The 14,184-nt window shown below is 41.3% G+C and overlaps 1 protein-coding gene across 1 annotated transcript in view; it reads right to left on the bottom strand.

The window, feature by feature from the left end:
* LOC134679844 (uridine phosphorylase 1) overlaps window positions 1-14,184 on the bottom strand; it is a 37,776-nt gene that overhangs the window by 6,052 nt on the left and 17,540 nt on the right. Inside the window, exons 5-8 of the mRNA XM_063538750.1 lie at window positions 2,323-2,508; window positions 1,450-1,588; window positions 548-741; window positions 41-114 (exon numbers count right to left, since the gene is read on the bottom strand). Coding sequence (XP_063394820.1) covers window positions 41-114; window positions 548-741; window positions 1,450-1,588; window positions 2,323-2,508 — 593 coding nt within the window. The remainder of the gene's footprint in view (window positions 1-40; window positions 115-547; window positions 742-1,449; window positions 1,589-2,322; window positions 2,509-14,184) is intronic.

Genomic DNA, 14,184 nt, shown 5'->3' with positions numbered 1-14,184 from the left:
GTGTGACTGTGTGTAGATATCAATTTGATTATCTACATACCTTTTAATGTAGCGGCAGACAAGCTTCGTCGGCCTCTGTTGCCACTCATCCAGAACTTCCTTGGGAGCGAGTACCTGAAAACCACAACATTATATTGAATATAAAATGCAAATATCAAACAATGATTATAGCCCTAATTAAAGATCTGAGCCAGTGGCGGATTTGCACCGTTGGTCGCCCAAGGCCCCAGTCCCTGTATTACTACTAGCCGCTCCTTTCCCAGCACCCATCTATAGCCGCCTTGCTGCCGCCCCTAATATCTTGCCGTTCTAGGCCCGGGCCTACTGGGCCTTAGGGCTAATCCGCCACTGGTCTGAGCCAAGTTCTCCATTCGGGTTTCCCATCCCAGGGTCGTCCAGGTAAGATTTAGCAAATCTTCTTACAGGCTTAGTCTACTTAGTCTTCATCACTCTACGATGAACCAGAAACAATTATATTTTAATTTTTCAGTAGCAGATGAAAGTACGCTCCCTGCACACTCCCTGGGCTACACTACTCGGAACACACCTGGTCACCCTTGAGCCGGTCGAGCAGTGTGACACACACGACGGCCGCCTTGATGCCCGCGTGGTGAGTGAGCGCTGCGAAGGCGAGCGACTCCATCTCGATGTTCACAACACCAGCCTTGTGCACCCGCTCTAGATACTCCATCTTGTCTGCTTCGGTGAAGTCGCAGAATGCGCCGTCGAGCCGCCCTTGACCTGTTAATATCATTGAGATTAGATAGGTTTGGATAGCGTGGACATGGAATGAACTCGATAACGTTGAATAGTAGGACATGTAGCCAGTTGTAAACTAAAAGTTACCAGCTATTAAAAAGAAATGCTAACTGACAAAGCCTAGGTATTAGGTGGTAGTGGCTAACCCAATCTTTCGCAGAATCAACAACCGCGTGTTCTAGAGGGAAAACTGTAGGTATTTCGGTAAATGTCCTTTGAAACAGTTAGGACGAAGCCACGTAAGAATGTGGATGAAAAGCAGCTATATTTTTTTAAAGAGATTAATTATACGGTTTAACTCACGTGTTTTTAGTCAGTCGCACGACATGTTTCGGAAATGTGTTCATGTTAAATGATGATGATACGGAAGCGCTAGTGGCCTAGCTGTAAGAGCGTGCGACTTTCAATCCGGAGGTCGCGGGTTCAAACCCCGGCTCGTACCAATGAGTTTTCAACTTATCAACTTAAATACGAAATATCATTTAATATTTGCCAGTCGCTTTTCGGTGAAGGAAAACATCGCGAGGAAACCGGACTAATCCTAATAAGGCTTAGTTTCCCCTCTGGATTGGAAGGTCAGGTGGCAGTCGCTTTCGTAAAAATTAGTTTTCAAGCGAACCCCAGGCTCCCATGAGCCGTGGCAAAATGCCGGGATAACGCGAGGAAGAAGAATGATGACTGTATGCGCACCCTCGTAGAAGTCGTATGTGCACATGGTCTTGCCGGTGACGGTGTCGTACGGGTCCTCGGGGTCGGCCAGCGCCCGCAGCTCGCGCGCCAGCCGCCGGTCCAGCTTTGCCGGCCGCGACACCGTGTTGCCTAACACCGTCTGCAATGTGGAAATTTAGTTTGAGCATTTATTATTTGAAAAAAAAAGCATTCAGCGGATATATGTAGTACTTATGCACCGTTCAGTTACACTTTCATGTCGGGCAACCACATAAAATAAACGGGGTCATTTTTACGACTTGTTTTCTTACTCTACATGTATATGACCATTTCGTCCAGAAATATCCAATATTAACTTCGGTTGTACGAATCTTGGCACGATACTCAGTTAATCAAAAATCACCTCGTAGAGAATTCTCTCTCTTTGTACTGAATAACATAACTGTGTTAGTATCTTGTGGAATATTTTAGAGCATTTTATACCAGCTCCAAAGCGCCATCGAGTGCATCGTCGAAAATGACAACGGTATCTCGTAGCCCGCGCCACAGCAAGTACCGATCCGGAATAACACTGGATCACAGATTTTAGCATGGTACATGAGCTTCAATTCCACTTGACTCCTCTCTCTCTCTAACCCTCTAGTACCATCTCTATCATAATATCATGTAAAACATCTTACCAATTCCAGAGCATTCTTCAGCGCGCCATCGACAGCTTCATCAGAGATGACGACAGTGCCTCCCTCATAGCCGACACCGCCGCAAGTACCGATCCGGAAGAACTGGACCCGGTCCAGAACTTTTGCGTAGAACATTCCCTTTAACGTGTGGAGACTTGGCTTTTTCCAACATCTAGTAAAGCATCACTTGGTAGTATCTAGTAAAGCATCTTACCAGTTCCAGGGCGTTCTTCAGCGCGCCATCGACAGCTTCATCAGAAATGACGACGGTGCCTCCCTCATAGCCGACGCCGCCGCAAGTACCGATCCGGAAGAACACCGGGTCCCGGACCTTGGCGTGGTACATCAGCTTGATCACCTCGTGGAGGAGAATGCCCACTGATGGGATGCCCATGCCGTGCTGGAATATTAAAGGTACATATTAGCAATAGTTTAAGATTATTTAGAACACAATAATCCGCTTGACCATGGACGCAAATGGCAAACGCAATAATACGAACTATACTCGTTCCGTACGTAATTAATATAAGTTATTGGCATAAATGGGTTCTAATATATTTTTAATCGGAAGGATAGTGTAGTGTAGACCATATAGACCAGCGGTCGATAACAGGCGGTCCCTGGCTACTTTGTATGTAATATTGACAAACAACAATGTCTGATAAAGTCACAAATATTAACAAAGTGCGCCCCACTTCAACTTCGTTGACTACTATCTAGCCCTTGGCTTTTAAAACGTTTTAGTTTTTAAAACGTTGCCGACCGCTGATATAGACGAAAAACAAGAAGCCATATTAGAAAATACATTAGGAATGTGTATAAAGGGTACCTATAATTAACCGCCAAGTTTAAAAGGGCCTTGATTGCTCTATTCTAACCACGTCATAAAATTATATCATTAAAGGTTCCATAAAGGCAACACGCACGCAAGTAAGAGAGTAATATTTCCTGTTTGGTAGTACTATTTAAGGCAAATCGATAGTACCCATTATGAATTGTGAATGACAGCGGCACAAACAAAATGCGATCGATGGGAGAGTTAAAAGCGTGTAGATAACAGCTACACGCTTACAAGGAGCCGGTTACCCATAACAGCCGCAACAACCATTGGAAAAGTCGTTACGAAACCAACGAACAGAATAAAACTTTCATCATAAACGAAGGTTTGTTATTGGTCACACACATAACAACCTATCCTATATTGGTATCTTTGGATTTTACCAAGACAATATAAACCTTATTTGTAAGCATGTTGGTTAAGTATGGATGTATGGTTTAACAGTATATGAACGCCATATACGAGTACAATAGATTTATTTCAGACCATGTCCATAGTCTGTATGTTCGGTGCCTCCTAACACGTATAATAAAGCGCAATAGGCACGACAACTCACGACGCAATTAAGAGTTCATGGCGTTCAAAGGGTTAAATAAACTAACCCGCCGGTTATTAATGTAATTATGTATCGAATTACACATCTAGTATACGGGAAAGATTTGTAAGTAAACAAAGCTGACTGGAACGGAACAGTTATTCCAGTTAATTAATGGATCGTCATTTGGCAGAATACATGTAGTTCCATGCCAAACTAGAATTTACACGGAAGGCCATCATTTAACCCATATAATTATGCACATTTGGTTTGTTTTGACCCACTCGAAAAAGCTCCTCTCTCTCTTCCTAGCTATCTATCCCACATGGTGGGATCAGCTTTCCTGCATAACCTACTCCACTTCGCCCTGTCCACGACATCGTCCTCGGATAACTTGTCACACTCACTCATGTCCTTTAACCCTTTATCCAGCTTCCTAGTCAAATCCTCATGTCTGAGGGTCGTGACCACCATAAGTCACTCTGTGCTGTAGTGCTCTCCATCCCCTTAATAACCCTTTATAAGGCATAAGGGTGTCAGGAATTAGGCAAAATTGAACTCTATCACTTTGAAATAAAGTTCAAAATCAGGTGGGAAATATATTCCCTCTGCCTTATAAAGGCTTAACACTACATCCTTCCATCTTATTCTGGGTCTGGAAAAAGCCCCTCTTTATTAGAAGGAGAGTGAGCCTGTTCCAGTCTCAAGGAGGTCAGACCAAAAACTAGTTTTAGGCACTTAAAACTAGTTGAAAGAACATTCGACTAGTTCGTGAAAATAATAATATTATGTATGTATGTAAATATATAATAGGTAAGTTATTAAAAAACCTCGTTTGCGTACACAATGTAAGTACACTTTCGTTGGCATAAAACTCAAAATTGGAATTTTTATTTTTAATTTACAAATGTCATAATAAGTGAAAATAGCTTTTCCGATTAAACAACACACGAAGCCGCCTATTAAAATAGCAGTTTCAGATAGGTAATGCAAAATCAATAGTATCGGATCGTCACGAATAAATCATTCAACAAACGTAGTTGAAATTAAAAAACTTATAAGTAAACACGACGAAAAAGGCTCCATTTACATAATACCATAAAAATAAAACCCGGCACATGAACACTAGTTAGGTACTTATGTAATTATTATAATTACTCAACAATAAATGCCAATACTTACATAGAATTATCTTTACGAAAGCTACAATTTGAAGTTAAAATTTTTGCAAGTAGCCTGGTAAGAAATCCATGTTCCAGAACCGCATATTTAACCGAGCGATAGCGAGGTCTCTATTTCCGCTTGGGCAAAGTAGAGTGCATTATCTACTCACATCGCACGGACGCGCTCTATAGTTCGTTTTTTTTAGCATTAGAAAGAACTTGCAAGAAGGTAAGCGATCTTGACATGTCTTTTAATTGAAAAACGCTTTTTAATAATCAAAAACTATTACTTATGAAAGCAGAAGAATACAAATGATCGTATTAGATTCATAATTGTTACATATTTGTCGTAACTTATTTTTAAAATGTGTTTTTCAATTAAAAGACACATCAAGATTGTTTACCTTATTTCTAATGCTAAAAAAACGAGGTATAGACTAGTTTAGGAGCACTTATGCGTGGTTGTGGTGGTACCGGTAACTGCGAGTTGTATATGCTACGAGTACTTATAGTAAATAGGTGGTCTGTAATAGGACTATGATATATTCAGAGCTTCGGCATGTTTATATGAACTGTTGACCGTGACCGTGAGTGTCGTTGTGATTGTAATGCAGTGCATCGCCGGCACCTTTGGTCTCCGTCAATGTGAAGGTTAATTGCTATTAATTGCAGTAGATATACATAAGTAAACACAGAGTATCTAATGTAATCTATATGTTAAGTAGGTATTAAGAAAGTAAACAAAACTAAGCACGTGACTTGACCATTTCACCTACGGTGCTATGCATGCTGTGTGTGCTTAGACGTGCGCTAAAATATTAGAACCGTACACGCACTCGTCACGCAACCGGTGTGCCGTCTCTTATAAAGATCTGTACATACAGTACCGGTCAAAAGTTTAAGTTCACTCTGTAAATTCGGTTAAATAAAGCTATAACACAATGTACTAATAAAAGTATTTAATAATCTTTTATTACATAATAAATTAAAGGTAATTCTCTAATTTAAAACCACAATTAAATAACAAAAAGATCAGTTTTTGCCAACTTTAGACTCTTCAAAATATCCGCCTTTTGCTTTCAATGCTGCCATACACACTTTCGGCATTCGCGTAATTAGTTTTTGCAGTGTTGATGTCGAAATTTTATTCCAACAAATGTATAGGTATTCCCAAAGCTGTTCTTTATTAGTTGGCCGCATTTTTCTCACACTCCTGTCCAATTCATCCCATAACAACTCAATCGGATTGAGGTCGGGCGATTGAGGAGGCCAATCCATATATTTTAATTCTTTTTGGTTCTCTTTGGATGAAATGTAGTTTTTGCACAACTTCGACGTATGCTTGGGATCGTTGTCTTGTTGGAAAACAAAACCTCTGCCTACAATCCGTTTTCCAGATGGAAAAGCGTGACGTTGCAAAATGTTATGATACATTTTCTTATCCATTATGCCATTGACTCTCACGAGATCACCAACTTTATCACCCGCAAAGCATCCCCAGACCATAACTGATCCTCCACCGTGCTTCACTGTTGGCATCACGCATTGCTTTATCATTCGTTCGCCTACTTGTCGTCGAACATATTGACGACGTCTCCCTCCAAAAATTTCAAACTTCGATTCGTCAGAAAATAAAACTTTAGACCACTGTCCAGACGTCCAGTTTTTGTGTTTCTGGGCCCATTTCAACCTCTTAACTTTATTCTGACTACGTAACAAGGGTTTTTTGGCAGCAATACGACCTTTTAGACCATAGTTTCGCAGACGCCGTTGCACTGTCGAAACCGATACTCGCTGTTCTCGGGTGGCGTTGAGTTCTTCGCAAATTTCTGGAGCAGTTAGAGTACGTTGGCGTTTGCTCTGCACGCAAATAAATTGGTCTTCGCTTTTAGACGTGACTTTTGGCCTACCTGATCGAGATCGACTGCAATTAAGACCGGTTTTTTGTTTTCGTTTCAAAGTACTCACGACAGCGGTTTGAGAAACCTTCATTTTTTCAGCGATTTTCCGCGTCGTGTAGCCCTCATTTGACAGAGTTACAATAACAGCACGAGTTTCGACACTAAAATCGGCTTTGCGACCCATTTTAAATGATTTCTAACTTCACGAAATCTCATAGGAAATACGGAACAAAAATATTAAATGGATCAAATTTTCCGAATAACATAAAACGATTCCTCCAAGAGGTATTTTTATTGTTATTTGGTAGTCGTGGAAACAATTAAACGTTTGAAATTCAAAACATATTCTATATTTGAACATAATTAAATATGATAACCTTATTTCGCAGAGTGAACTTAAACTTTTGACCGGTACTGTACGTATACAGGGTGATCAATCTAAATGGGTCAGTATGGAGAAGTCAGAAACTATAAGAGATAGCGAAATCTGTTCTTAGGAACCATGGCTCCGATTTTGGATTTAATAATAATGAGTAGTGTGTTTGTACCGGTTTTGGACCAGAACTTTTCCGCCAGAGGGCGACAGTATGTATGCGTAAGGTAGTGACAATTTAGTTCACCCTACTCCCCGCTAGATGGCGCCACTGTGTATGCGCAGCGTTAGTTCCAAAGGTCTCCGCTAGATGGCGCCACTGGTTAGTTCACCCTACTCCCCGCTAGAGGCGCCACTGTCTATGCGCAACGTTAGTTCCGAAAATATCCGCCAGCCCCGCCGGAGGGCGACGGTATGTATGCGCTGCTGGTTAGTTCACTCTACTCCCCGCTAGAGGCGCCACTGTGTATGCGTAACGTTAGTTCCAAAAATCCCCACCAGCCCTGCCTGGGGGCGACAGTATGTATGCGCAAGGTTAGTTCTAAAAATCCCCACCAGCCCTGCCTGGGGGCGACAGTATGTATGCGCAACGTTAGTTCCAAAAATCCCCACCAGCCCTGCCTGGGGGCGACAGTATGTATGCGCAACGTTAGTTCCAAAAATCCCCACCAGCCCTGCCTGGGGGCGACAGTATGTATGCGCAACGTTAGTTCCAAAAATATCCGCCAGCCCTGCCTGGGGGCGACAGTATGTATGCGCAACGTTAGTTCCAAAAATCCCCACCAGCCCTGCCTGGGGGCGACAGTATGTATGCGCAACATTAGTTCCAAAAATCCCCACCAGCCCTGCGTGGGGGCGACAGTATGTATGCGCAACGTTAGTTCCAAAAATCCCCACCAGCCCTGCCTGGGGGCGACAGTATGTATGCGCAACGTTAGTTCCAAAAATCCTCACCAGCCCCGCCTGGGGGCGACAGTATGTATGCGCAACGTTAGTTCCTAAAATTTCCGCCAGCCCTGCCTGAGGGCGACAGTATGTATGCGCAACGTTAGTTCTAAAATTCTCCTGCCAGAGGGCGACAGTATGTATGCGCAACGTTAGTTTCAAAACCATCCGCTATGAAATGAATAGATGTCTCCACTTTGTATGTGAGTTGTTGAATCGCTTAAATGAATAGATATCCCTAGTGGCGCCTTCGTCGGTGGACACCGCTAGTTAGTTCCAAAAATCCCCGCCAGGCCCGCCAGAGGGTGACAGTATGTATGCGCAACGTTAGTTCCAAAAATCCCCACCAGCCCTGCCTGAGGGCGACAGTATGTATGCGCAACGTTAGTTCTAAAATTCTCCTGCCAGAGGGCGACAGTATGTATGCGCAACGTTAGTTTCAAAACCATCCGCTATGAAATGAATAGATGTCTCCACTTTGTATGTGAGTTGTTGAATCGCTTAAATGAATAGATATCCCTAGTGGCGCCTTCGTCGGTGGACACCGCTAGTTAGTTCCAAAAATCCCCGCCAGGCCCGCCAGAGGGCGACAGTATGTATGCGCAACGTTAGTTCTAAACTTTCCCCGCCAGAGGGCGACTGTATGTATGCGCAACGTTAGTTCCAAAAATCCCCGCTAGCCCCGCCTGAGGGCGACAGTATGTATGCGCAACGTTAGTTCTAAACTTTCCCCGCCAGAGGGCGACTGTATGTATGCGCAACGTTAGTTCTAAAACCATCCGCTATGATATGTATAGATGAGCAGCCGTCTGAGTATTTCTAAAAAAGTCCGCAGAGTCAGAGGGGGTTCATGGTAAGTTAATTAATCTTGGTCAAGCAAATCTAGTCAGTAGAAAAAGGCGGCAAATTTGAAAAATCGTGGGCTAGCAACACTACGTTTGAATAGTTCGAAAATCGTGTGTCATTTATATCTTATCTGTGGAACTGTTTTGTTTACATTTCATCGCTGTTCGATGTACATTCCTGCCTTTTGTTCGTTTCCTAGGGATACCATACTTTAGTTTGCTTTACATTGCTTCTGACATATCCGGCTTGACAGACTATCGATTCGCTTAACAATATAGATGTCGCTAGTGGCGCCTCGTCAGTGGACACCGCTAGTTAGTTCCAAAAACATCCGCTATGAAATTGCAAAAAGGCCCATAATGTTTGTTTTAAAATATGAGACATATATCGGCGTTTTTTTTTTTAATACCACGTCAGTGGCAAACAAGCAGACGACCCCGCCTGGCAGTAAGCAGTCACCGTAGCCTATGAACGCCTGCGAATTCTATAGTTTACACGGATGCACTTTTATTTGCGGTTGGTTTTGTCGCTTGTGCTTATCAAATGTATGGAGTTTGTAGTTTACCAACCGTAAAGGGGTTTTTCTTTTATTATACCACATTGGTGGCAAATAAGCATACAGTCCGTCTGATGGTAAGTTGTTACCGTAGCCTTTGGACGCCTGCAACTCCAGGGTGGATACAAGCGCGCTGCCGACTGCCCAAAGATTCAATAACTTTGTTTTAAAATATGAGGCTTATATCGGCGTTTTTTTAATACCACGTCGGTGGCAAATAAGCAGACGACCTCGCCTGACAGTAAGCAGTCACCGTAGCCCATGGACGCCTGCGAATTCTATTGTTACCACGGATGCATTTTTATTTGCGGTTGGTTTTGTCGCTTGTGCTTATCAAATGTATGGAGTTTGTAGTTTACCGACCGCAAAAAGATCCAGATTTTTTTTTTTATATACTACGTCGGTGGCAAACAAGCATCCGGCTCACCTGATGGTAAGCAGCCACCGTAGCCTTTGGACGCTTGCAAGTTCAGACTTTTGAAACCTATACATCATCATCATCATCATCATTATTATCATTAGACCCTCAGGAAAACCTCGACAGGGGACACCTCCGGCCCCCCTGCTCATGTAGTATTTAGGGTTTCTAGCACACTTATTTACGGTTGATTTTGTCTCTTTTGGTTATCAAATGTAGTTTGTAGTTTGCAGACTGCAAAAAGGCCCAGATTTTTTTTTTTTTTAATAATACGTCGGTGGCAAACAAGCATCCGGCTCACATGATGGTAAGCAGTCAACGTAGCCTATGGATGCCTGCAACTTTAGAGTTGTTACATGCGCGTTGCCGACTGCAAAAAGGTTCAATAAGTTTTTTTCTTTTTTTATATACCACGTCGGTGGCAAACAAGCACACGGCCCGTCTGGTAGTGAGCAGTCACCGTAGCCTATGCACGCCTGCAATTTCGAGATGTTACATGCGCGTTGCCGATCGTTGAGATGTAGACCGTGACGTTCGAAAACAAAAAGTCGTATGTGACTGTAAACTTCCATTCACCGTAGAATTTGACAGATAGAGAGAGTTTGAATTAAGTATTGTAACCTTAGTCAGATAATGAAGCTTATTTGAAAGATTATTAACTCTAAGTACTAGAAATAAAGTAGATTTTACTAATGCTGTAATTCTGTAATGCGACATGGTCATGAAACTCATGCGATGTTGGGGGTATACTCTTCAATCTTTTCAATCGGAATGGTCAGAGGTCAGAGTTCAGAGGTCAGAAAGTCCGTGAGGGACAGAACATACGCAAAGTGAAGAAATTTAAAACACGTTTTAATATACCTGACGACATATCAAGCATAACCTACGTAACTTGGTCGGGTTATTTGTTACCTAACATAAACCATACTAAATTCACTGTGGGGAATTAAAAAAAAAAAAAGTGAGTGTGTGACAAGGACAAACAATAATAACGCTTTCTCTGCTACTCCTACTGAAAGATTACATAAGACTATCTCGTTTGGTCATTTCCCCCTCCCAGTCCCTCCCCCCACCAGTTCCAATTATAATATCATAAATGAGATCACAATACCTGCAACCTGTAACTGACGCATACGCTTTCTAAAATTAATTAAAAAATCAGAAAATAACAATGGAGTACGTCATTGAACTCGTTGCGAGGCTGTGGTTTAGTAACAAGGGGTTAGGGTACAATTATAAATGTGGAGATAGCGACGAAACAAATATTGCATTCATCTCATCAATCGAGGCGCTGGCACCTGACGTGGACATTTACAAGTGGGAGGCGGCCCGGATCGATCTCAAGAAGCTGATCAAAGAACTTCTGGAGGAGAGGAGCATCCTTCAGTTACACTCGGGATACCATGCGGAGGGGCTTTTGCTGGAGGTGCTAAGAAAACACAACATTAGATCATTCCTCTCCGTGCCTCTTAAACAGAAAACTTTAATCTGGAAAGACGCGGGGGTGTGGTTCGTAGAGGTGACCAACCCGAAAATCATCAAGAGAACTTATGTGTTTTTTGACTTCGAATAAGTGTACGTCTGTGTATGTCTGAAATAAAAAAATGTTTAAAAGTGAATGACTATTTATTTATTTACCAATCATTTAGGTATTTTATAATGTTCCCAATGCGAGTACAAAAAAAATGCAAAAGCTGGTTTTTCAAAATTCGTTGTTAAGGGGCTCCTTGGCGCTAATGACATTCGATCTGAATCCTTTAGTTTTCTAATGTTTTTAAAGTGAGAACTTCTTTAGCGGCGTTGGGCACTTTCTGAGACAGCGATCACGTGATCGTAACGTTTAGATGGCCACTCAAATAGATGGCAATTAAATCAATAAAGAAAAACTCGATGACATTACATGAAAAAGGTTCTAATCTTGTACGGGTTGAAATACGAGGATCTCACAGTTACATTCAAACTTTATATCACTCAAATATAATTCAATAAAGCTACATCTTGATGAAATCGCTAATAAAAGTGAACTCTAGTAATGGTGAATAAAACTCAAAATATCATGATTAAATATATTTAGATGCGAGATCTGCAAGGTAACTTTACAATTTCTATTCGAATTTTAAAGAATTAACTGTACAAATTTGAATTTTAAACAAGCTCACTGACCAGCAATTTCGGACTAAAGTTTTTCAATAGAAAGGAGGATACATAGTGCTGCAGACATTTTGGCCTAGTCATTGAGTTTTCACTTCTGTCGGCACTCCCGGAGTGCAATCCGTTGTTTTTTTGTAGCTATAATAGCAACGACTTTTAGCAATATAGTATGCCATATTTACTTCAAAGTTCATTGTCTTCGAGATATTCGACATCAAGTTGAACAATTTTAGGCCAACAACCTGGTTTTCAGGCCATAGCTTTTGTGTTAATTATTTTAAAATTTACATCTCTGACCAGTTTTTAGAGACGTCAAAGACAAACCCAAATATGCAGATTTCGTACATGTAAGATCCTTCACAGCAATCCAGCTACGAAAAAAGTGTTATTTTTAGACAATGTTTAAAAAAATCATAAAAAAATAAGTATTCATTAGTTTCAAAATCCGGTAGACAAGAATGGAGATTAAAGATTGAAGAATCGGTAGCCATTTGTCTTATAATTCTATCTGAAGTGTAAATGTAGAAGTAACGGCTCAAACCTTGTCAAATATCGATGAAAACCGCGGGGAGCCCCTTAAGGTGAGGTTGTGTAGAGCAATGTTTCAGAGTTACTAAGCGTGTGTCATCATCGTCGTTAAAAATATATCAAGTTCGATTTCAAACAAAAACAAGACCTAACCTAATCAAAGCAAGTGCTATACCATCTACATATTATGCATAGTAGGTTCTGCCATCTTGTGGGTCCCATTGGAAGTATAAACGTCGCATTTACGTCCGCGCCAAAAATCAGATGGCTCCTATGCTGTATAGTTCATGCATGCTCCCTATTGTCAGTTCAGTACGGTGGCGCTTAAGCAATGTCAATGTGAAAACAAATCCGTTTAAAATTACAAGGAGGGATTTCATATCATCGCTAAGTAGGCGAAAGTGTGTCTGTCTGTCTGTTTGTCTGTTACCTCTTCACGCTTAAGCCGCTGAACCGATTTAGTTGAAATTTGGTATAGAGATAGTTCGAGTCCTGGGGAAAATCAGGGATATCATTCCTGAAGAGAGTGCAAAGGCGGGTGGAATTGAAAGGGTTAATGGCATTGCCTAATAATTGAAGTAAGCAATGAGCATATTGAATGATTGCTATTAGCATTATCCAGGCGCTATACCTACTTTAGCTGCTGTCACTAATTCCACGCAGAAGAAGTCGCGGGCAAAAGCTAGTATTTCAATATTTTCGCTAGGATTTTTTGATTGTTTAGTACAAAAATCAACTTTACTTAAATGTAATAAGGTTGACATCTGTTGCGGGGTAGCAGAACTTCTGTGATTGTAGCTCAACTATGCGACGCTAGTTGAGCTACAATCACAGAAGTTCTGCTACCCCGCAACAGATGTCAACCTTATTACATTTAAGTAAAGTTGATTTTTGTACTAAACAATCAAAAAATCCTAGCGAAAATATTGAAATACTAGCTTTTGCCCGCGACTTCTTCTGCGTGGAATTAGTGACAGCAGCTAAAGTAGGTATAGCGCCTGGATAATGCTAATAGCAATCATTCAATATGCTCATTGCTTACTTCAATTATTAGGCAATGCCATTAACCCTTTCAATTCCACCCGCCTTTGCACTCTCTTCAGGAATGATATCCCTGATTTTCCCCAGGACTCGAACTATCTCTATACCAAATTTCAACTAAATCGGTTCAGCGGCTTAAGCGTGAAGAGGTAACAGACAAACAGACAGACAGACACACTTTCGCCTACTTAGCGATGATATGAAATCCCTCCTTGTAATTTTAAACGGATTTGTTTTCACATTGACATTGCTTAAGCGCCACCGTACTGAACTGACAATAGGGAGCATGCATGAACTATACAGCATAGGAGCCATCTGATTTTTGGCGCGGACGTAAATGCGACGTTTATACTTCCAATGGGACCCACAAGATGGCAGAACCTACTATGCATAATATGTAGATGGTATAGCACTTGCTTTGATTAGGTTAGGTCTTGTTTTTGTTTGAAATCGAACTTGATATATTTTTAACGACGATGATGACACACGCTTAGTAACTCTGAAACATTGCTCTACACAACCTCACCTTAAGGGGCTCCCCGCGGTTTTCATCGATATTTGACAAGGTTTGAGCCGTTACTTCTACATTTACACTTCAGATAGAATTATAAGACAAATGGCTACCGATTCTTCAATCTTTAATCTCCATTCTTGTCTACCGGATTTTGAAACTAATGAATACTTATTTTTTTATGATTTTTTTAAACATTGTCTAAAAATAACACTTTTTTCGTAGCTGGATTGCTGTGAAGGATCTTACATGTACGAAATCTGCATATTT

Source organism: Cydia fagiglandana, chromosome 1, assembly GCF_963556715.1.
Source record: "Cydia fagiglandana chromosome 1, ilCydFagi1.1, whole genome shotgun sequence".
NCBI classification, from domain to species: Eukaryota; Metazoa; Arthropoda; class Insecta; order Lepidoptera; family Tortricidae; genus Cydia; species Cydia fagiglandana.
The sequence above is the reverse complement of the archived record's forward strand: the minus strand, read 5'-3'. Positions and strand labels throughout refer to the sequence as shown.